At 39.0% G+C, this 22,767-nt stretch overlaps 1 protein-coding gene across 1 annotated transcript in view; it reads left to right on the forward strand.

Moving 5' to 3' along the window:
* The window catches only part of slc30a7 (solute carrier family 30 member 7), a 53,042-nt gene extending 31,253 nt beyond the window's left edge, over window positions 1-21,789 (forward strand). The window contains exons 9-11 of the mRNA XM_048538832.2: window positions 16,098-16,188; window positions 16,295-16,444; window positions 19,103-21,789. Of these exons, the coding sequence (XP_048394789.1) occupies window positions 16,098-16,188; window positions 16,295-16,444; window positions 19,103-19,150 (289 nt within the window). The 3' untranslated portion in view covers window positions 19,151-21,789. The remainder of the gene's footprint in view (window positions 1-16,097; window positions 16,189-16,294; window positions 16,445-19,102) is intronic.
* Window positions 21,790-22,767: the final 978 nt, after the last annotated feature.

Consider the following 22,767-nt stretch of genomic DNA (forward strand, 5'->3'; position numbering starts at 1 on the left):
CAGCTTAAAACTATGACCCCTCGTGCTAGCCATTTCTGCCCTGGGAAATAGTCTCTGGCTATCAACTCTATCTATGCCTCTCATTATCTTGTATACCTCAATTAAGTCACCTCTCCTCCTCCTTTTCTCCAATGAAAAGAGACCGAGCTCAGTCAACCTCTCTTCATAAGATAAGCCCTCCAGTCCAGGCAGCATCCTGGTAAACCTCCTCTGAACCCTCTCCAAAGCATCCACATCTTTCCTATAATAGGGCGCCCAGAACTGGACGCAGTATTCCAAGTGCGGTCTAACCAAAGTTTTATAGAGCTGCAACAAGATCTCACGACTCTTAAACTCAATCCCCCTGTTAATGAAAGCCAAAACACCATATGCTTTCTTAACAACCCTGTCCACTTGGGTGGCCATTTTAAGGGATCTATGTATCTGCACACCAAGATCCCTCTGTTCCTCCACGCTGCCAAGAATCCTATCCTTAATCCTGTACTCAGCTTTCAAATTCGACCTTCCAAAATGCATCACCTCGCATTTATCCAGGTTGAACTCCATCTGCCACCTCTCAGCCCATTTCTGCATCCTGTCAATGTCCCGCTGCAGCCTACAACAGCCCTCTACACTGTCAACGACACCTCCGACCTTTGTGTCGTCTGCAAACTTGCTGACCCATCCTTCAATTCCCTCGTCCAAGTCATTAATAAAAATTACAAACAGTAGAGGCCCAAGGACAGAGCCCTGTGGAACCCCACTCACCACTGACTTCCAGGCAGAATATTTTCCTTCTACTACCACTCGCTGTCTTCTGTTGGCCAGCCAATTCTGTATCCAAGCAGCTAAGTTCCCCTGTATCCCATTCCTCCTGACCTTCTGAATGAGCCTTCCATGGGGAACCTTATCAAATGCCTTACTGAAGTCCATATACACCACATCCACAGCTCGACCCTCATCAACCTTTCTAGTCACATCCTCAAAAAACTCGATAAGGTTTGTAAGGCATGACCTACCCCTCACAAAGCCTTGTAAAGTTGTAAGCCTTTGTTTCTTTGGTGTAGCATCCAATTTTTCTTGTGCTGCTTTCCAGCATTTTTATTTCTTGAAGGGGCTACAGAGAGCTTAGCAACTGGAATAAGCAAAGAAAATGACATTATTCTCAGAAATACTCAATTTAGCCAACTAAAATGCTCATTAGAATTTTTAAACCTCTTGTGAAGTTTAATGAAAATAACCAGCTAATAGGCAACTGAGCTTCAAACCCAGCCTCTTGCATTTTAGGAAAATTTGGCAGTTAAATTTTATTATTTTATTTCTTGCATTTTTTTTGTAAGGAACTCAGATTGCAACCCTTTTTACTCAAAATGGTTCAAATGTGGAACTCACTATGGTTAAGGTGATCATTATTGTTTGAGTGAAAGGTAGATATATAACAGGAGATAATGGAGAAAGGAAGAGAATGATAAATTTACTTATTACACTCCACAGGAGCAGGTGAGACTTGAACCCACACCTGCTGGCTCAGAGGTGGGGGCACGAAATGTTTAATTTTGTAGCTACTTACAGATTTTCCAAATAGTCAATGACTTGAATGTATAGAAATCTATAATGTGAAGTGAGAAATGACATGGTGTGAGGCATTAGCCAGAATGCTGATTCAAACCTTTGAAATTTCATGTTTTTTTAAATTTTTTTCCATTATCATGTATGGTGTTGAAAGTCTCCTTGCATAAAAGAGAGATTATTCTATGTTGGCTCTATGAAAACTTCAGTTTGGCACATTTTTCTTGTTTAAACCTGTATTCTAGTCATAATTGAGCAGCCTATGGTATTATTTGGAACATAAATTTAAGGTATGAATATTTATTTGATTCCTATAGTACAGATACAGTTGAATCACATCAATATAAACAAGACTTTTGGTCCATATGTGTTTTTGCTACAGTTTAAAAAGATCCTGCCTCTGAAGTTTGGGTCAGACAACATTGCTTCTGCAAAGTGTCACTCATTGATAGGCCAAATTCATGGGCAGTTCAAGTAACCATTTATCTGTAACCTTTGTACATCAAAAACTATAATATTTACATTATAATGTGACCACAGCCATGTATCCATTGTCATGACTTAGTTCCTGGCACTCGCACTTCTAAGTTTTTAAAATTCTCACCTGGTCAACATTTTATCCCTCAGCCAGTACAATGGAAAATTGACTAACTGATTAAAGATAACAAAGTGTGGAGTTGGATGAACACAGCAGGCCCAGCAGCATCTCAGGAGAGCTCCTGAGATGCTGCTTGGCCTGCTGTGTTCATCGGGCTCCACACTTTGTTATCTTGGATTCTCCAGCATCTGCAGTTCCCATTATCACTGACTAACTGATTACATCTATTTTGGATCCTTGCCATGCTTATGTTCACAGCTGTGTACCTACATTGCAACAGGCTACACTGCAAAAGTACTTAAATGGTTATAAAGTATATTGATTATGCAGTGGAGTTTAAACTCTACTGTTTCTTCTTTTCTCCTTATTTCTGTGAATTCCAGAATTTGTTACTTTAACATATTGTGTGTCTACCTTCCCTCCACTCCACAAATGCTGGCCATCCTTTCAGTTTCATAGGTCCCAGGCTATAAATTTCTCTCCTACCTCTGTCTCCATCTCCTTTTAAGACTTTTGAAGTTCCCACTTAACCAACCAATTGAACGTACATCCTAATGTCTCAAAGCCACGTTAATGTACAGCACGGAAACCGATGCTTTGGTCCAACTCATCCATCTTGGTCAGATATCCTAAATTAATCCAGTCCTTTTGCCAGCATTTGGCCGATATCCCTCCTAAACCCTCCACATTCAAGAACCGATTCAGATCTCCTTTAACTCGGTGTTCGTTATTTGAATTATGTATCTCTGAAACATTCTGGCTTTTTTTTAAAGAGAAGAAGTCGAAGTTGAAAACACATCCAACCTCATTGTGATACATGATCAACTTTTTGGTTATGATGCTGCCAGCCCAGCATCATTTTTTAATATGTTATGTATTTGCCAGTTTTAATAGCCATTTGACAGTTATTGCATTGTCTGTTTCTTTTTGTCTTTAACTTTGCAAAATTTAGAAAAGCTTTCCAGTCTTAAAAGTTCTTTTTAAATGTAAAAGCAATAAGAAAATGTAATTCCAGATTCAAATTCTGAGTTTGAAGACTGGAAAAAGTGGAACACAAAGTGCTATTTCTACTAATGCTATAAATTAGCATTGTTCTAAATGTTATGCAGTTTCACATCATACTGTGGTCTTGATTTGGAATGAAACTTGTAGTTCCTCTGCTAAGAGTTGATTGCACATGTATCTGGGGAAGTCAAACCAATATAAACAAAGTCAGTGAAATTCCTGGGCACCTGGTGCCTGAATGGTAAGAAGCACTGCTCGTGCAACACGGATTTGAAGCTGTCTGTCATGTGAAGTAGGTTGGAACAACGTTGTGGGAAATATGTCCAACTGTTTTCAAATTGACTCAAATGCCTTTGTCAGAGGTAGAGACCCAAATGATGTAAGAATTAGATACTAATGTTCCCTTAGCAGTTTTGGCGTTGAGTACAGACCGAAGTGATGAATCCTGTATGACCTATTCATTGAAAGTGCTCTTTTATAAAATGCAGCACATTCAAGTTTGTTGATGCAAAGCTAGGTGATAAGTAAGCTGTGAGGAGAACACAAGATGGCTGCAAAGGATTTAAATAAACTAAATGAGGGGGAAGATGCGGCAGGTGGAACATTGTTTATACTGTGTTAAATTGTTCAGTCTGGTAGGATGAATAGAAATACAGAATACTTTTTAAATGGTCAGACCCAGACTTATTGGCATCCTTGTTCATTAATCTCAAAGTTTTTACGTGCCAGTACAGCAAGCATTTAGGAAGGCAGTTGATGTGTTGACTTTTCTATAAATCATAATATGATAACAGCATCAATGAAAATGTTTTATCACAATTAGGTAGGGTCTAGTAAAATTAGACCTGGAGTATTGTAATTAAGTAATTGTGTTCGCCTTTTGAGAGAGAGTGAGTGCATTGAAGGCCAATAGATTGATTCAGAGTTGGGCAATTAGTACTATGAGGGGTATAGAGTTGAAGTGAGAAGAATGCCAGTGATCTCCTTGATATACAAAATTCATAGAATCCCTACAGTGTGGAAACAGGCCCTTTGGCCCAACAAGTTCACACTGACCCTCCAGAGCATCCCACCCAGACCTATTCCCCCTATAAGTCACCTAATCTACATGATCTAGAAAAGTATAGAAGGCTAAGGATTAATATTATTTGGCTTTGAATGAATTTCATACATAATTGAGATCAAAGATATTAATCCCTTCAAGTATGTTCTGCTCTTCAGTAAGCTACTCTCTTTCACCCCCACATAATTCACATTATTTCTACTTTATACCAAAAATCTATTCACCTGTCTTGAATACTCAGTAACTGGGCCCATGGCACTCAGACCCCGAATTCCAGTCTCCCTAGCCAAGAGAAACTTATACCCAGCACCCACTCAGTCAAACCTTTTAAGGGGACAGCATGATGTGGCTCAGTGGTTCGGACTGTTGCCTCACAGTACCAGGGACTTGGGTTCAATCCCACCCCCGGGCAATGGTGTGTGGAGTTTGCATGTTCTCCCCGTGCCTGTGTAGGTTTCCTCTGGGTGCTCTGGTTTCGTCCCATAGTCCAAAGACATGCGGGCTAGGTGCATTGACCATGCTAAATTGTCCGTAGTGTTCAGGGGTGTGTGGATTAGGTTATAGGGGCATGGGTCTGGGTAGGATCCTCTGAGGGTCGGTGTGGACTTGTTGGGCTAAAGGGCTTGTTTCCACATTCCAGGGATTCTGTGAAAAAGACCATAACAAAGTCTGAGAAAATACAAAAACAGGGGAATTTCAGTTACCCTAGTATTGTTTGGAATAGAATTAGTATGAAAGATGGGCTTTTTTTAAACTGGAATGTAGACAGTCCAACTTGTGAATTGCTGGACACGATGAACCGAATGAATCCTTTTCTGTAAATTATTACTTTATAGTCCTAATTATTGTATAAATGCAAAATATTTTAGTATCAGAGGGGCTGCAGTTTTGTAAATGCATTTCTAACTGCAGGCAGAGTTGATTGTGTAGTTCACACTGATTGTGATGTTACCTATACATTTTGATAAAGGTCTTGATTTCAGTTAAAGCTCAGTAATTTAGGTTTTTATTGCTGGACTTTGTTGATTCTAGAAGGCAAGAGAAATTGTATTTCAAAATAAAAATCTATAATGGTACCAAATTTCAGTCATTGCATTTGCACTGTTGTGAAGAACTTCATTTGTTTTACAGAATTATAAGTTTCATAACTGCAAGCTTACTTGTGACTTCCCGAACTTTAACTACAATACACAAATTTTAAAAACACTTCCTTTTGTGGTTTAGTGGTTGGGCAACACCCAGTTTCTCAGATTTGCAAGTTTTTTTTTGTCTGTAGCCTGTGCTATATGGCAATAGGCTTTTTCAATGTGAGAAAAATATCGGTGTTTTTGCAGTTTGGAATAAATGACCGCGTTATTTATCTTTAACAGTTGGCTAAAGATTAATGTTTAACAAATTGTTATAAGTACACAGTTTACAGCAGTTATGCCTTTTAGTAATATTAGCTACTTTTTAAAATTGTTGTTGCATAATTTATGTTCCTTTTCAAAAAAGTATTGATGTACAAGAAAATTAACAGCCATCTGGTGTCAGTACATTCACAGAAATGGTAAAGTGAAACTCATGTAATCATTTTGATTATTTTCCCAAAGTATGTTCGAATTCTTCTTTAAAACTCCTGAAGTTTACATGTGAACTTTGATATTTACTGATATTGGAATTATTGCAATGCTAAGCCTTTGGTGTTAAAATGTCTTTGAATTTCACACTTTCAATATGTTGAAGCATTTTTGACCAAAGTAAGGTTTATTCACAGACTCTATTCTGAGATTTGCATTTAAATCTTAACAGAGGAGACTGCAATTTGGTAATCAAAAAGTCTTGCGTGTTTCAACACTATGGTGGCCAGTACTGGTTTGATCACATTGCTCTGACATCACGGTGGGCAGGAGGTGTGTGGTAGAGAGAGAGAGTAAAGCAAAATGTAGAAATAATAATCAGGTTGCATGGGACAGAGATCTATAAAGACTTAAAGGAAATAAATGTTATTGAAAGGATGCACTGTAAATGTACCCCTGAACAGTAAGACACAACTGCTTAGTCAATTCAGTGAAAATGCTAAAGCAAGCAAACTAATAATCTTAACATTTAATATGTTAGTGGAAAAGGGAATAATGAATACGTATAGAATTGACAAGCTTGTGTGCAGCTTGATGTTGTGAAAATGGCCATATAGAGGCAACACTGACAACGTTTCAAGAGACTACATCATGTATGGCCAGTTCACAGAAAATAACTGACGATCATTGTCTTATCAGGTTTCTCATGTTCACTGGCCCAAGAAAGTTTGTGATTTGGGCCAGTGGTGTTGGTAAACCTGGTAGTGCAGAACATGAGCATTGCTGATAAAGGGCAAATTTTGTGAAAGCTTTTCATGTTGCACTCATAGAATGTTGGAATAATAGAATCCCTACAGTGTACATTCCTTAGGATATTCACAAGAATTCCAGAGTAAATGGAAATAACCTTGGTGGGTTTGCAAGTGATGCAGAGGATGTAAAGAAGCATCAAGGTGATTTAGAGGGATTTTTAAGGGAAGATGACTTTTTAGTGATTGTTATCACTAGACCATGAATCCAGAAACTCAGCTGATGTTCTGAACTAGGTTTGAATCCTGCCACAGTGCGGAAAAAAATCTGTATTATAAATCTGCTGATGACCATGAAGCCATTGTCAATTGTCAGAAAGACCCACTGGTTCATTGATGTCCTTTAGAGACATATTTGCCATCCTAACTTGGTCTGGCCTACATTTGACTCCTGAGCCACAGCTGTGTGGTTGACTCTTAGCTGCACCTGAGATGGCTCTGAAGCCTTTCGGAAGTATCAATCGCAATGAAGTCTCAACAAAGGAATGAAACTGGACAGACCACCCAGCATTGGCCGAGGAACTGGAAAAGACAGCAGCGAAAACATTCCGAGAAGGGAGGATTCTGAGAGGATAACAATGTCCAAGATACCACTGTCACCATCCCTGGATGTATCCTGTCCTATCAGCACGGTGAGAGGAAGTTGCCGTGGTAGTCTTCAACAGTGTCTCCAGACACAATGAAATCTCATGGCATCAGTTCAACATGGGTAAGAAAACTTACTGCTGATAATCATGTACTGTCCTCCCACAGTTGATGAATTGGTACTCCTTAATTTTGTACAACACTTAGAGAAAGCACTAAGGGCAGCAAGGGCACAAACTGTACTCTGGGTGGGTGATTTCAGTGTTCACCGCCAGGAGCGGCTTGGCTCCTCTCCTAAAGGACACAACTACTCAACTGGGTCTGTGGCAGTTGGACAGAGAACCAGCAAGAGAATAAAACAATCTTGACCTCATCCTTACCAATCTGATGATGGCTTCATATGTGTTTGTCCATGACCATATCGGTAAGATTGACAACTACATAGTCCTTGTGGAATCCCAAGTCCTACCTTCACATTGAGAATACTCTACGATGTTGTGTGGTACTACGCACAGGTCTAGCAACTCAAGACTGGGCATCCATGAGGCGCTGTGGGCCATCAACAGCAGCAGGATTGTACTCCAACACAATCTGCAGTGTCATAGCCCAGCGTATCCCTCACTCAATCCTTGCTGTCCAGCCTTTGGTGGGGGGGGGGGGATCAACCCTGGTTCAGTGGAGAGTGCAAGAGGACGTGCCAGGAGCAGCACCAGGAAACTTGAAGATGGGGTGTCAACCTGATGAAGCTACCAAACGGGACACGTGCATGCCAAACAGCAAGTGATAGACAGCGTTAAATGATCCCACAGCCAACCAAAAAGATCTAAGCCCTGCAGCCCTGTTGCATCCAGTCATGAATGATGGTGGACCATTAAATAACTCACTGGTGGAGAAGGATCTACGAATGTTCCATCGTCTTGAGGTGGAAGAGTCCAATATATCAGTGCAAAAGACCAGGCTTAGCTTTTGCAACAGTCTTCATCATTAGTGCCGAGTGAATGATTTCACCTCCCCCTCTCGCTCCCTCCCAGCATTATAGATAACAGTCTTCAGACAATTGTATTCACTCCACTTGATATCAAGAAACAGTTGAAGATAGCAGACCTTGCAAAGGCTATGGGTCCTGACAACATTCCAGCAATGCTGTGGAAGACTTGTGCTCCAGAACTTGCTGCCCACCTAACCAAGTTCTTCCAGTACGGTTACAACACTGGTATCTACCTGATGATGTAGAAAATTGCCCATGTATGTTCTGTACACAAAACCCAGCCAATTACAGTCCAGTCAGTGCACTCTTAATCATCAGTAAAGTGATGGAAGTTGTTATCAACGCTGCTCATCAATACCCTGCTGAGTGATGCTCAGTTTGAGTCCTGCCAGGGCCACTCAGCTCCTGATCTCGTAGCCTTGGTTCAAACATAGATAAAAGAGCTGAATTCCAAAAGTGATAACAAAGTGTGGAGCTGGATGAACACAGCAGGCCAAGCAGCATCTTAGGAGCACAAAAGCTGACGTTTCGGGCCCAGACCCTTCTTCAGCTGAAGGGTCTGGGCCCGAAACGTCAGCTTTTGTGCTCCTAAGATGCTGCTTGGCCTGCTGTGTTCATCCAGCTCCACACTTTGTTATCTTGGATTCTCCAGCATCTGCAGTTCCCATTATCTCGAATTCCAAAAGTGAGGTGACTTCTAAGCTACATTTAACTGAGAGTAGCATTTAAGGATCCCGAGCAAAACTGGAATCAGGGGGACAAACCCTGCTGGTTGGAGTCATGCCTAGCACTTTGAAAGACAGTCGTAGTTGTTGAAGGTCGGTCATCTTCGCTCCAGAACATCTCTGCAGGAGTTCCTAAAGGTTGTGTCCTAGGCCCAACCATCTTCAGCTACTTTGCTCCATCATAAGATCAGACTTGGGTGTATTTTCCAGTCATTACACAACGTTCGGCACCATTTGCAACTCCTCGGATACTGAAGCAGTCAAAGTTAAAAATCAACTAGATCTAGATGAGCTGACTAGTGGAAAATAACATTCACACCACAAGTGCCAGGCAATGACCACCTCCGTGAAGCAATCTAACCACACCCCCTTGACAGTTAATGTTGTTGCCATTACTGAATCCCCTATTATCAAAGTCCTGGTAGTTACCATTTGCTCCAAAATTTCAAATAGACCTTGCATATCAGTAGATTATAAGAGCAGGTCAAAGGCTAGGAATACAGTGGCAAGTAAGTGGCTTCCTGACTCCACAAAGCCTATCCACGATCTATAGGGTACAGGTCAAGAGTATGATGCAATACCACCCCCCCCCCGCCGATTGGCACCCTATCCACAAAACTCCACTTCCACTACCAATGACACTCGGTTGCAGCAGTGTGTACTAGCTACATGATGCACTGCAGAAATTCACCACCAACGATCCGTAGACTGCACCTACCAAACCCACAACCTCAACCATCTAGAAGGACAAGGGGAGCAACCATTGGGGGTTAGCAAAACTCAACTGACTCAGCATATAAATAATGACCCTGTAAGTGCAGGTCAGAGGCTAGGAACACTGCATCAAGTAATTCACCTCGATTTCCCCAAAGTCTGTCCATCTACAAGTCAGGAGTATGGTGAAATACTACCCGCTTGCCTGGATGAATGTTGTTTGAACAACAGTCAAGAAGCTTGACATCATCCAGAACAAAGCAGCCCATTTGATTGGCACCGCAACCAAACATTCACTCTCTGAAGCACTATGGTTGAGAAGCAGCAGTGTTGTGCTATCTATAGGATGAGCTATAGAAATTCAGCAAGTCTCCTTAGCAGCCTCCAAAACCACCACCTTCCTTCTTGAAGGACAAGAGCAGTAGACATGTGAAAAACCTCCAGTCTACTCACTATCCTGACTTTGAAATACACTGCCATTCCTTCGGTGGTGTTGGATCGAAATTCAGGCATTCCTTCTCTAATAGCATTGTGGGTCTATCTACAGCACACTGACTGCAGCTGTCAAAGATGGCATTCACCACCACCCTCAAAGGCAACTAGATACAGGCAATACATGCTGGTCCAGTCAACAAAGCCCACAATCCATGAGTGAATAAAAAGAAATTTAGATTAGCTATGACAGAGTAGGCATAAGGGCACACTCCCACATTTAATCTATGCTTGTATGTGCATCATTAGCTTCACAATGTATACTAAAGTTGTATATTTGCTAATTAGTAACAGCCCAGCATTTCAAAACAACTGACTTTTCAAAAAAAAAACTCATGAAGAAAGCTTTGACGTAACATTAGATGTCTGATAACAGTGATTTACTTTGCAGTACAGCTTGTCAACAGAAGGACTGAATTTTCTAATTTCTCTGATCAGTCTGTGTTATTGTCATGAGATTTGTACAAGATGTGTGGCCAAATGCGGTAAATGAGTTAAACTGGCATTGCCGACTTGGAAACCACAAGATATTGTCGTAAGAAAAATTCCTATTTCTTAAGAATTCTGAATATTGTGTCCTTTCGTAATTGTGTTTGAGACACTGCAGCAAACTAACTTCTGTATATTAGGTAGTGCAGAAGATTTCTGTCAACAGGTTTGAGCTTCAACCATATAAATCTAATGGCATCAGCTTTCATCACTATCTCCTAAGCAGAAATTGAAAAATGCAGAAGTATCCCAGATCTGTGAGGAGCTTTTTCCCAAGTTTGTATTCTTTGGCAAATAGCAAAATTCAAGTAAGTCAACTTGGAGATCCTACATTAAGTGTACAGTAAACCCACCGTGGACACAAAGAAGTTCACCATCTCATCTCTGGAACCATTACTGAGGTCAAGTACATTTTGACAACAATGTGGCATTTTTGGATTTGTTTTTAAATGTATTCTGATATTGGTGCATAATTTCCTCTGTGATCTCTGTGGCACTAAAAATAACTCTAAGGTAACAGGAAATATTCAATCAATCCTGCAATTCTTGAACTTGTAATGGAATTCTTTAGATGCTTGTAAGTTGTACAGTGGTCCTGTTTTATATTACACAGCAAAAGGTATAAATCAGGAGTTCCATATAAAGATTAACTGTAAATCTGGGGAGAAGCAAGCAAGTGTTCCCAGTGGTGTAGTTACATGGTAAAGCCAAATTCAAACAGTGCATTCAGTGTCCATGCAGAGGTTCCTTTGCTCATCTCTGGTCATTTCATTGATAAGCAGAAGCTTCATGCACAGTAGATAGGAGAAAGATGGGGAGGAAGACTACCAGAGATCTACTCCCAGTAAAAGTAAAAGGATTAGAGAAACGTTTAGAGGAAAAAAATTAGACAGTATAAGGTTATAGGAAGTTGGCTGAGATGTCACCATGAAAATAACATACTTGGACATACTGCATATGTCTTATCTGTTGGTAATGAACAAGGTCCTGTGTACTAACTTTTTACAGCTTTAATTTCACAGCAGAACACACATACACACACAGTGCCTTCAAATAGGCAATTGACTTTCCCAATACCTGAGTCAACCTGCCTGCTTTAAAAGGAAATGGAGCCCGGTGGTTCTAAAACCTAGAAAACAGGAGTGTGAGTAAGCCACTCTCTGCCATTCACATAATCATGGCTACTCCTCTATCTCAATGCCGTTTTCCCATCACCACCACCACCAGATTTGCATGAAAATGTAATACTTACCCCTGTATTTCACACTTCTTTCAGCTATATAACTTAGTCTTATAGTCGTAAATAATTGAACTGATCAGAATTTTAATAGCATTAACAAATTATTAGACAAATTATGATATCAGGTCAAAACTAAACTAAAATCAGTCGATTCAGTCATGATTCAAACTCGGCTGTCTTTCCACTTGCAATGTACTCATCGTTACCAGTAATGCAAGTTTTCCCATAAGATTGATGCAAAGAACGTAGACTGGATCTTAAGTGCAATAGGGCACTGACTGTTAGTTGCCTGATCAAATAGCACTGAACACTTGCCGTTAAATATTTACAGCAATACGATTGGAACAAGTGTCGATTCAATGGCACTCATTTATCACATTGTGAAATTTATGTATGTATCAGTAAATTAAGCATTGGCTTTAATTCACCCATGAAGAATTATGGGAAAACAAAATATGTAAGAATGGAATGTTTTTACTCTGTTTAGATAGATAGGAGCAACATATAAGACTGTATCCTTGTTTCACAATAGATTTTAATGAGCATGGGAGAAATTAATTTTAATTCCATTTGGTTATAAATATGTCTGACACTTGTATGCGAAACAATTATATTCTTTATATATTTTTTATTTATGATATTAAGCTTAAGCTTTGGATCAAATCCAACAAATAATTTAAAGATATTTTCTGCTGACTGGCTGCTTAAAGTTCCTGTTTTACAAGATGAGAATCTATTGCAAAATAGAAGTAATTGAGCAAAACATCTAGCAGATATAAAGTGCAAATTAGAACTAAGAATAAATTTCAGTTTGTTTTTATGGAATGTGAAGCATTTGAGCTTCTGACCTGCGTGGTTCATGGCATGTATAGAGACCACTAGTGTTGCTTTTAAATCTGTAGATGAGAGAGTTGGATATAATGCCTACTTGTAGAGAGGCTGATATTCCAGCTTTTTATCCAGTCTGTACTTATAAAGGGATCTAAAGATCACAGATTACCGTTGAAAAGGAGATTTGGTCTTTAAATTTGAGATGAAACTTTACAATAAATTTTCATTCCAATCTAAAGGTGTTTTATAAGTTTCAATTCAGTCCCATTTATTCTGTGATTTTGTAAAGAATGAATAAAAGCAGTGGAACTTTTGCTTCAACCTAGTCAGACCTTAAAGATCTCCTTGTGATGGATATGTTGGCCATAATGGGAGTGTAAGGTAGATTTAACAGAATGATCACTGGATCCTAATGGTTAAGAGAGAGATTGCATGAATGAGATTGTTTACCCTAGACCTGATTTGAAATTTCATGATAATAAGTTGTTCTAATCCACCCAGTTGGTACTACGTGTTTTTTTTTCTCCTGCTTGGGTTGTCTAGGACTAGAGGCTGTAGTTTAAACGTTACAGCAAATCTTTCAACTGAAATTAGGAAATATTCTAATCAAGGTGAGTGATAGAAGTTTAGAAACATTTTCCATAAACGATTATCGTTGCTAGATCACTTGGTAATTTTAAAGCTGAAATCAATAACCCTTCGCTTAATCAAAGTCTGTGCTTTGACAGCTTTGGGACAACTCCAAGCACATTATAGCTAAGTCAGAACTTCTAAAGTATAATCACAGTTATAATGTAGAAAATGCTTCAGCCAATTTGCATGCATCTACATACCACCACCAAACAGCAATTTGATGTCTGCATATTCTGTTTTTACAATATTATTAAGGCAAAAATTCTGTCTTGACGCTAGGGACCAAACCTTTGCTTGTTCTGTATGGAACTCAGATAAAGCCCAAGGAACATTTTGAGAGATTTTTTACCTGCCCCTTTAATAATAATTCCAATTCCCAAGTTGAAAACAAATTGGAAATTTTCGTAGACTCTCAATTTGATGCTACTGCAGAGAAAGTTCAAAGTATATATTTTATGCTATTAGATTATAATTGGATGTGAATATAGGAACTTTGTGTGGTTAGTAAGTTTGCAAATGACACCAAAATTGGTAGTGTAACGCAGATTATCTGAGTATAATGGGACCTTGTGCAGATGGCCCACTGGGCCAAGGAGTGGAGATGGAGTTTAGATAAATGTGAGGTGTTGCATTTTAGTAAGGCAAACCAGGACAGGACCTACACTGTTAATAGGAGGGCCCTGTAGAGTGTTGCTGAACAAAGAGATCTAGGGGCGCAGGTACATATTTCCTTGAAAGTGGCATCGCAGGTAGACAGGGTGGTGAAGAAGTCATTTGGCACAGTTGCCTTCATTGATGAGAATATCGAGTACAGGAGTTGAGGTGTCATGCGGTGGCTGTGCAGGGCATTGGACAGGCTATTTTAGAATACCGCGTACAACTCTAGTTGGCCTTCTATAGGAATGATAGTGTGAAATTTGAGAGGTTGCAGAAATGAGCTACAAAAGGGTTTTGCTGGGACTGGAGGTTTGAGTGAAGGAGAGAGACTGAATGGGCTGGGGCTTTGTTCCCTGGAGCGTCGGAGGCTGAGGGGTGACTTTTATAGAGGTTTATGAAATCATGAGGGGCAAGGATAAGGTCATTAGCCAAGGGCTGGGGCAAGTCCAGAACTAACGGGCATAGGTTTAAGGTGAGAGGGGGAAGATTTAAGTGACCTGAGGGGTAACATTTTCATGCAGTGGGTGATTGTATATGGATTGAGCTGCCAGAGGGTGTGGTGGAGGTGGATGTAATGACAACATTTGAAAGATAGTTGGATGGGTATATGAATATGAAGGGCTTAGAGGGATATGGGCCAAATGCTAGCAAATAGGACTAGATCAGATTGGTCTGATTTGGTCTGCCTGGACAAGTTGGACTGAAAGGTCTGTTTCTGTGCTGCATGACTTTGACAGTAGCATTTTATGTACTCAAGGAATTAAATATGTAATATTCTTTTATTGGCTTTTCACACTTTCAAATCTGGATACGATTTTAATAGCTTGGATTGCTAGAATCCCTGCACCAGTTTTTTAAAATCCTTCTGATTTAATATTCTTGCATCTAAGGTGAGCACCACCACACCTGAAATGTTGACATTCTACTTAGAAATGTTTTGAATCCATATATTCAGAGATGTTTATTACATATTTCTGGAGCAGGTGGAACCTGAACTAGGGTCACTACCACTGCATCACACAAGTCCAGTCATTCTGTTTAGATATTTTTACATTATTTCCTCTTGATCTTTCCCCTTTTACCATACTTTGTAGCTGAATATGCTCTGCAAAAATGGGCAACATCTCTCTATCCAAATCCTGGTTATTTTTTGTGTATTTTACATTCTGTCTTTGTCTTTGACATTTTTTAAGGTGGACTCCCAGTACCAAACAGTGGTGACATCATTTCTCAGCATCTGTCAATTTCAAAATGTCCTATGCCTAAAATCTCTACAGCCTTCCTCCCAACTAGTTTCTTAACTGCCCCACAAGTTGCCTCAATGTCCATTCATCTCAATTTTATTGGTAACAATTTGTGTGAAACCTTATCAAAATCTATTAATAATCTTCTGTCTGCCACCTCTGTGATTAGCACATCAAATTCAAAATGCTTGGTGACTCTAAGCCTCTTAAATTGTGTCTTCCTGCTAACTGCTTTGAACCTCTAAAGAGACTGGTTTTCTTTGGCTTTGCTTTTTTTTTAAGGCATAGTGCACCTAGTTGAGAGCTGATACATTTGTATTCTTCCAGATTACAGTGCCTGAAATTTCAACCAGTTTCAATTAGATGATTTTACAAGACGGAAGAAATATAGACCTCCAAATGAATCCTTGCAATTCGGGCCAGATAATGAGGGCTTTTTATTATTTCTGAGGGCTTTTATTGGGCACTAATTAATCCTCAGAAAAGAAGTTGTATCCTATAATAATTTCATGATCTTGCATTGATACCAGTGGCGTTGCATAAATCTATAATTTACACATATCTATAATTTTAATAAAGTCCATGTGTATTGTGGCCAGGAGAGTTCAGCACTGCTTTAAGTGAATAGACATCAACTGAAAGTTTGTAGGGAATGAAACAGTGACAATGAATCCATCCTTAGATCAGGTTGAGTGTTAAAGTTCATTAAATGCATGTTAGTCTGTGGTTTTCCCTTGTCATTAATTTTCTCTATTGCCAAATTTCAGGATAGGAGGAAGTGCTGGAACCACATTAATAAAAGCAAATTGTTGTGGAAGTTCATGTGTAATGATGCATTTTAAGTCAGTGATGTACTAAGTAAAATTTCTTGCTGTTGTACAAGATCGTTCTTCTGATAATATTTCTTTTTCTGATAGTGTTATTCCACTCTTAAAGCAATCCATTGGGATTTTAATGCAACGTACTCCTCCAGCTTTGGATCACGTACTGCCCCAGTGCTATCAGCGGGTAGGTAGAAGACCTTTATATGTGCAGTATTTTCGGGGGGAAAAAGTGCATTTAGTATTAGACTAAACTGGAACTCTTGATCTTTCTTTCTCATTTATTCTTCCAGGTTCAACACCTGCAAGGAGTTTATAGTATAATTGATCCTCACTTTTGGACCTTGTGTAGTGAAGTCTACATCGGCACAGTAAAGCTCCTGGTAGCACCTGATGCAGATGCACGATGGATTTTGAGTCAAACACACAATATTTTCACTCAGGTACGTAAAGAGGTTATTTCTGCTGTTCTATCATGAATGTTTCTCTTTACCAATTTACAAGGTTCAGAAATTGCCAGTGACTATTTAATAATTATTTCTATTATGCAAAATTTTTAAGGTTCTCATAAAATGTAAACTACTTGTTTGGGAAACTCTTCTTACTGACATTGTACACAATTTTCTGTCATTTGTACGACCAAGGGAATGTATATTAAACTTAGTTTTGCTTGGAGTCTCTGGCTGTGGAGACTGACATAAACTCACAATTGAATGTTCATTTGAAATTCATTGGAAGTAGCCATTCTATAGCATAGCAGAAAAGAATGTTGAGGGTTTATTTAGGAGAATGGGGTTGCTGTTTGGATTTGACACAGCTTTTAATGAGTCAGTTATATAGAGTAATAATAACATTGCTTCAAACCTATTATCGTGGAGTATTTCTTTAAAACAGATATTAGTTTATGGTTTGTTACAGTAGAATGTTAAAATGTGCTAATGATCTTCTGTGATATTCACTGATTCTGCAGGGTCTTTGTGTTGGGTGGCTATTCAACACCTGATGTGTTTAAACCTAGTTTAATGGGCATAGTGCACAACAAAGGGCGAGGAAAAATATCACCAGTTTCTTATGTTTGACATGTTTGGAGATTTGGGCTGGTTTTAGTTAGTGAGGTCAAGTAGGAAATGACTGAGTGCAGGTGTTGGTGCAAGTTGTGATAATGTCCATATCAGTAACACTGGTAGCTGTTCTTTTATGTAGATGAGAAAGGACAAAATCCCAATTCTTCCACCACAACATAATGTAGCCTACACACACCATCAATTCACCCAACTGGCTGTGGAAAGATTCTGATGTGTTCATTATTTTAAAAACCACAAGTATGACCACACAATCTTCTACATTCCTCAAGCATGTCCTGGCGATGACCTGCTTTTAAGCAGAATTAATTGATTAACTCTTCTGTAGGCATCTTTGAAGTACTTGAGATCCGAAAACTGGCCACTAATTTCTCAAGAAGGAATATCATTTTTCATCAGCATTTTTGATGGCATTTTGTGGTGTACCAAACTTTCACCATTCACAAGCTTTGAATTTTTCTTCAAGGAGATTGCACTTGCTTTGAGTTCGGATCTCCTTTCCAGGAATTATGCTCGTATTGATTAATAACGTTTGCTTTTTCTCAGTTATCACAAATGTTTCCAAAAGTTCTCTCAGCACCTTACTTTTTAAGTAAATTTAAACTAATGAATCTATACTTTCCGGGTTTTGGCTTCTTAAAATTAAGCCCACGCATCTCTTTGGTCTGTGCAAACCAGTATAAATGCCATGGATTTAGCTACACAAACCAATCTCCAATTTAGCACAGTCTCAAAATATGTGAAGACCACATGGTCCAAGGACTGATTTTAAGAACCCTAATTCTGGCTGGACCATTCTACATACATGTCTACTCACTCAGTCATAGCCTTACTTCTGTCTAACGTGACTCATTACTAAGTAGTGAAGATCAGTGTAGTGTACCATTTAAAAGTTTGATCACGTCTTAAGCTTTACTAAACACGTCCATCAGTATTTGATGGTTCTCTTGGTTGCAAGCTAACTGTTAAAGACTTTATCATCACTGTATCATCCTTTCAATTGTTCCTTCGACAATCTTATAACTGCTTTTATAATCTTCAGAGTAGCTTACATTTCCATATAATTCCTTTAAGCATATACCTAGTTTTGGAAGTATTTGTTTAAATGCAGCTGCAATTGTCCATGTCTAATGGGCTTCCCAAGTAACTTGACTTAAGTCCATTTATGTTGTGAATGGAGGCCCCCCTTACAAACTGGTACTTGCGTCAAATTATTGACAGTAATGTTTTAAATCTTGATAGGCTGATGTGAATTTAGTTCTTTCCTGTTGAACTGATTGGCGTGGTAGGCCATTTCAGAGGGTAGTTAAGAGGCAATCACATTATGCTGGTCTAGAGTCCAGATATCAGCCAGATCTGGTAAGGATGGTAGATTTGTATCTGTAAAGAACACAAGTGAACAAATTAGCTTCTACAAGAATCACGATGGATCACCATTAATGAGACCAGTTTTGTTGTCCACTGGATGCCATGGTGCGATCAGTGGCAATGATGAAGAAAATAATATCTTGATTTTATATAGATTTTAACTAGATAAAATGATTTGGCTGCAGTGTTTAACTTTCTTTCTTTCCTTTATGAATTCTGTTTTTTTTTCTAAATGGAATGGATAACTCTAGCTTATTCTCTGCTGTGCTTTTGTTGGCTGGTAGTGTTAGGCAGTGCATAAGAAGGTTCTTTTAATGCTGTCTTCCACTCGCTGTCTTCTCCGATGCACAGATATTGACTGTGTTTGAGTGGAACGTTTCCAAAGCAAGTACACAGGATCATGCTGCCGCAACATACTGTGTACAATACCAGTCGTGTACTAGAACATGCTGTAGTGTAAAATTTTTAGCATAGAAACTTACATTCACAGCACTCTGGTTATGATTTTATGAAATTGTGTTTGTTTAAATGAAAAAGGAAGCATTGAGTAATCTACTGATGTTGAGAAATGTTGATGAGAATAAAAACACTTTTAGCTCATTTTGATGGGTGAGTAAACAAACATTTTTATTCCCTTTTTCTCCCCTGCAGGCAGGAGTAAGACAGCTTTACGTCCAGATTGACTTTGCAGCTCTGTAAGATTGTCTTAAAAACTTGAGTGCAAGCCCTTGGTGCCGGGATCAAGGAATGGATTTAACTGCTGTTGGGTTGCTGGATTGAAACACCACCATACAGTGTGCTTGATATCAAAACCGAGAACTATTTATTTGCAATTGTGGAAGGTTCTTCTCTAAAAGAGTTGAGAAACAGTGAAGTAATCTGCATAATCACTACCCACTAGATCTGGAGCCACCTTTTATGTCTAGACCTGAAGTGTCTTATTTTATCTTGACTTTTTCAAGGAGTAATAGCCCAGTCAGCATTCTGGTATATGATGAGCCAAGCATCGTGTTCGCACAATCCTGCATTCCGTTTGGCAGATATGTTCCCACAATTCCTTCTATTCCTGTTCTTGTAAATATTGTTGTCCTGACTGTCATTCTACTCCATGACGATTATTTTCTAATTTGTTGTACACTATACATGTTGAATGAGATGAACCATATTCAGTTTCTGAAGTGCCTTTTTTCCAGTGGACATGAATTAATATTGGAAGAATAGAGAGTGGATGCTGGACTCATTGGGACATATTTTATAATCATTGACCAGTAGTGAGCATCATGGTGATCAGCATGGTTCTCACGGATTTTAAGTTCTTCTTTTGAAATGAGGGGATGTTGGGATGTGAGCAACCTTATCCTTTTTTTGTAGTGGTTGGATACCGGTAATATTTTCAACACCATTCATACTCATGCTATTCATTATATGCTGATGGATAAAATAAATTCCACTTGCATCGTGGCAGTTTTACACATGTATGATTGTGTATTCATCCTGGATTGGGCTGGGGTTGAAAATGTACAGTGTGGCAGAGGATCCATGCACAGTGGATTTTATCAGAAAACAAATATTCCTGTCGTAAAATGTTAAGATTTTAAAAAAAAAAGTCCTCTGCTCCTATTTGGACTGTTTGTTTGCAGGTGATCTGCTCTTGCGTAAAATTCAGTAAAACTATGGTTTTGAACTCTTAAGGGGGGAGGCTTTGTTAACTAGCTGTACAAGGCAAAATTCTGCAGATGCTGGAAATCTGAAATCTAAACAGATAAAGTACTGGAAGTACTCAACAGACCAGATGGCTTCTGTGCATTAAGAAACAATGAATGCTTTCAGCTGGTGACCTTTAGAAACTGAGAAAGATGCTGCCTGACCTGCTCAGTATTTCCAGCCTTTTCTGTTCACATTTATAAATTGCTTAGCTAACTTTAGATTAAAAGAGGGAACTTTTTTATTATGCCAGACACTTGCCAGAAGGAATGGGTATGTTGTGAGTTGATGTATTTAGTGAATGGTTTCTTGATGTTTGTGCTGGTCTACTTTAAACAGGTATTGCAGACTAACCAAGTGTAGATTTCTTTGGTCTCAGCAAGAGATTGGATAATCTCTGGTTTCTTTTTCAATAGATTGTAACTGTAAAGAGGCAGTGGGAGCACTGTGGTTGTAATGGAACTTAGGGGTTAAGTTGCAAAGTAATGATGAGAAGACTAATGAAAAATCAGTGCCCAGTGGTCCATCAGGAGAAATTGCCCAGAATTGTGTTGCCCCTGTATCACTGACTTGGAGTATGTCAGAATTCCACAAGTGAGTGATAGTGAGTTGCAAAGCAAAAAACTGCAGTCTGCTTGCAATCTAGAAACCAGACTGTTTGTTTTTTTTTGTTTTAGCGGTTTCAACCGTGAGCGAAATCTACTGTAAATTATTCAAATTCATCCGGCAATTAAACTGTTTGGTGAAGTCAGCTGCATAAGGAAATGAATTTGGAATATGAAGCGGTATCTTGCACCAGTTACCAAATTGCATTGTTCAAGGTAAATGTTTACAGCTTAGAAACCTTGGTAATGATTTAACTGTTTACACACAAGCTGTAATCACTTCCTGTATGTCTGTGCAGGATAAATTAATGGTACTGCACAGATATTCCCTTCTCCCTCCCTTGCCCAGACTTTATCTGTAAAACAATTATGTGATTTGCTGAGGTTCACGTCATTGCGGGTCTGTCTCTCTCAATTTACAAACTGCAAGTTGAGTGTTCACTTCCCAAAATGTGAATAACTCCTATACAGGGTAACATTATCTGATAAACGTCAATAAATAAATACTTCTGCATCAAAGCAAAAGTATTTTATATTGTTTCGAGAGGGAATTGTCGCTGTTCTCTTTATACAAAATAGCTACTCTGTTGGGTGTAGAATGCATTGTTGCTGCTTCTGGGAACATTTCCAATGTTAAATCAGAGGGGTCTTTGTTTTGTACTAAGCCTTTGCCTCTACCCATAAGTTAATTGGGCATTTGAGGAGAGAAGAGAGTTGTATTATTTTATTTGAAAGAAGGGTTGTCAGACTTTTTTTTTCAGTTTCTCAGCTTTGAACCTAGGACTGTCTGAAATCCCACCTGGAGGTCTTGAGCTGTTCAGTAGTTTTTCGATTGATTTTAAATATCATAAATCTCTTGAAGGTCTGAAGAGGTTCAGTACAGTATTTTGATAATTTGAAAGACTTGTAAATTTCACCAAAGCGATTTGAAGTACGCACAACTATGAAGTGAAGTCTCTACAGTAAACTGTCTTTTCAATCAACTTGTCAGACTTATGGAAATATGCATAATAAATATTTTGACAACAACATCTTGTGCAAGTTTTTAAAGCTTTCATTTTATTTTCCCTTTCAGGAATGATCAGCATTAACCAGCTCCTCCTGATCTAATGCTAAGTGACAGAACATTACTCCCTATTATTTCATCGCATACTTTTACTGAAATTCTGGGATCACTGTTCTTAACGTTAGGACAATAACTTGTGACCACTTTGTGAGCTCAGGAAGTGTAACATAATGTAGTTAAGCGCCATAAATCTATTACCATGCAAGTATTTTTGAAAAAGTATGCGTTGTTTCCATTGTCAGTTAAACAAATTGTCCCATCTCCACTTTAAAAATTGTTTTTTATAAAAATGAACATACCTCTTATGACTGTCCAATGTGCCTGTACTGAGACAGCAGTTCTCTCTCAAGTTGTTCAAGGAAAAATAAATACGAAGGTACAATCTGTAGATAAATTTATTCATACTTCTCATTTATTTCCATCTTTTGTAATTATTGGGACACCGGTGAAGGGAGTGCTGAGATGAATATTGATGTTCTAAGGAAGGGGGCAGACTTGATTTGAGATAATAAAATGGAGTAAGTGAGCTCCAATGCAGGGGTCATGACTGCAGCATTGTCGCACTCAGTTTAAAATAAGAAAGGGAAAAGGCAAGGTTGAAAGCATAGTGTACTTGCACCAAAATAAACAGAAGTCCAAATTGCAGCCGGAACTGAACTCAACTCAATTCAACCTCTTCCCCAATGAAAAGCACTGCCCTCTGCTCCAACCCTAACTTCACTATCAAACCTGCAGATCAAGGGTCGCAGTAATGGTATGGCGCATTGACCTTTTATATAGCTGAGGCCATGTGCCAACTCTCTGACACCTGCTCCTCGATCATGATCCCACCACCCCTGACCACCAAAACATCTTCTCTCAAACCATTCTGTTTTCTCCCCCCTAGTCCAGGAACACCCCACCTATGTCCGGGACGCCACCCATGCCCTCCACCTCCTCCA

This window comes from Stegostoma tigrinum, chromosome 8 (assembly GCF_030684315.1).
Source record: "Stegostoma tigrinum isolate sSteTig4 chromosome 8, sSteTig4.hap1, whole genome shotgun sequence".
Taxonomy (NCBI): Eukaryota; Metazoa; Chordata; class Chondrichthyes; order Orectolobiformes; family Stegostomatidae; genus Stegostoma; species Stegostoma tigrinum.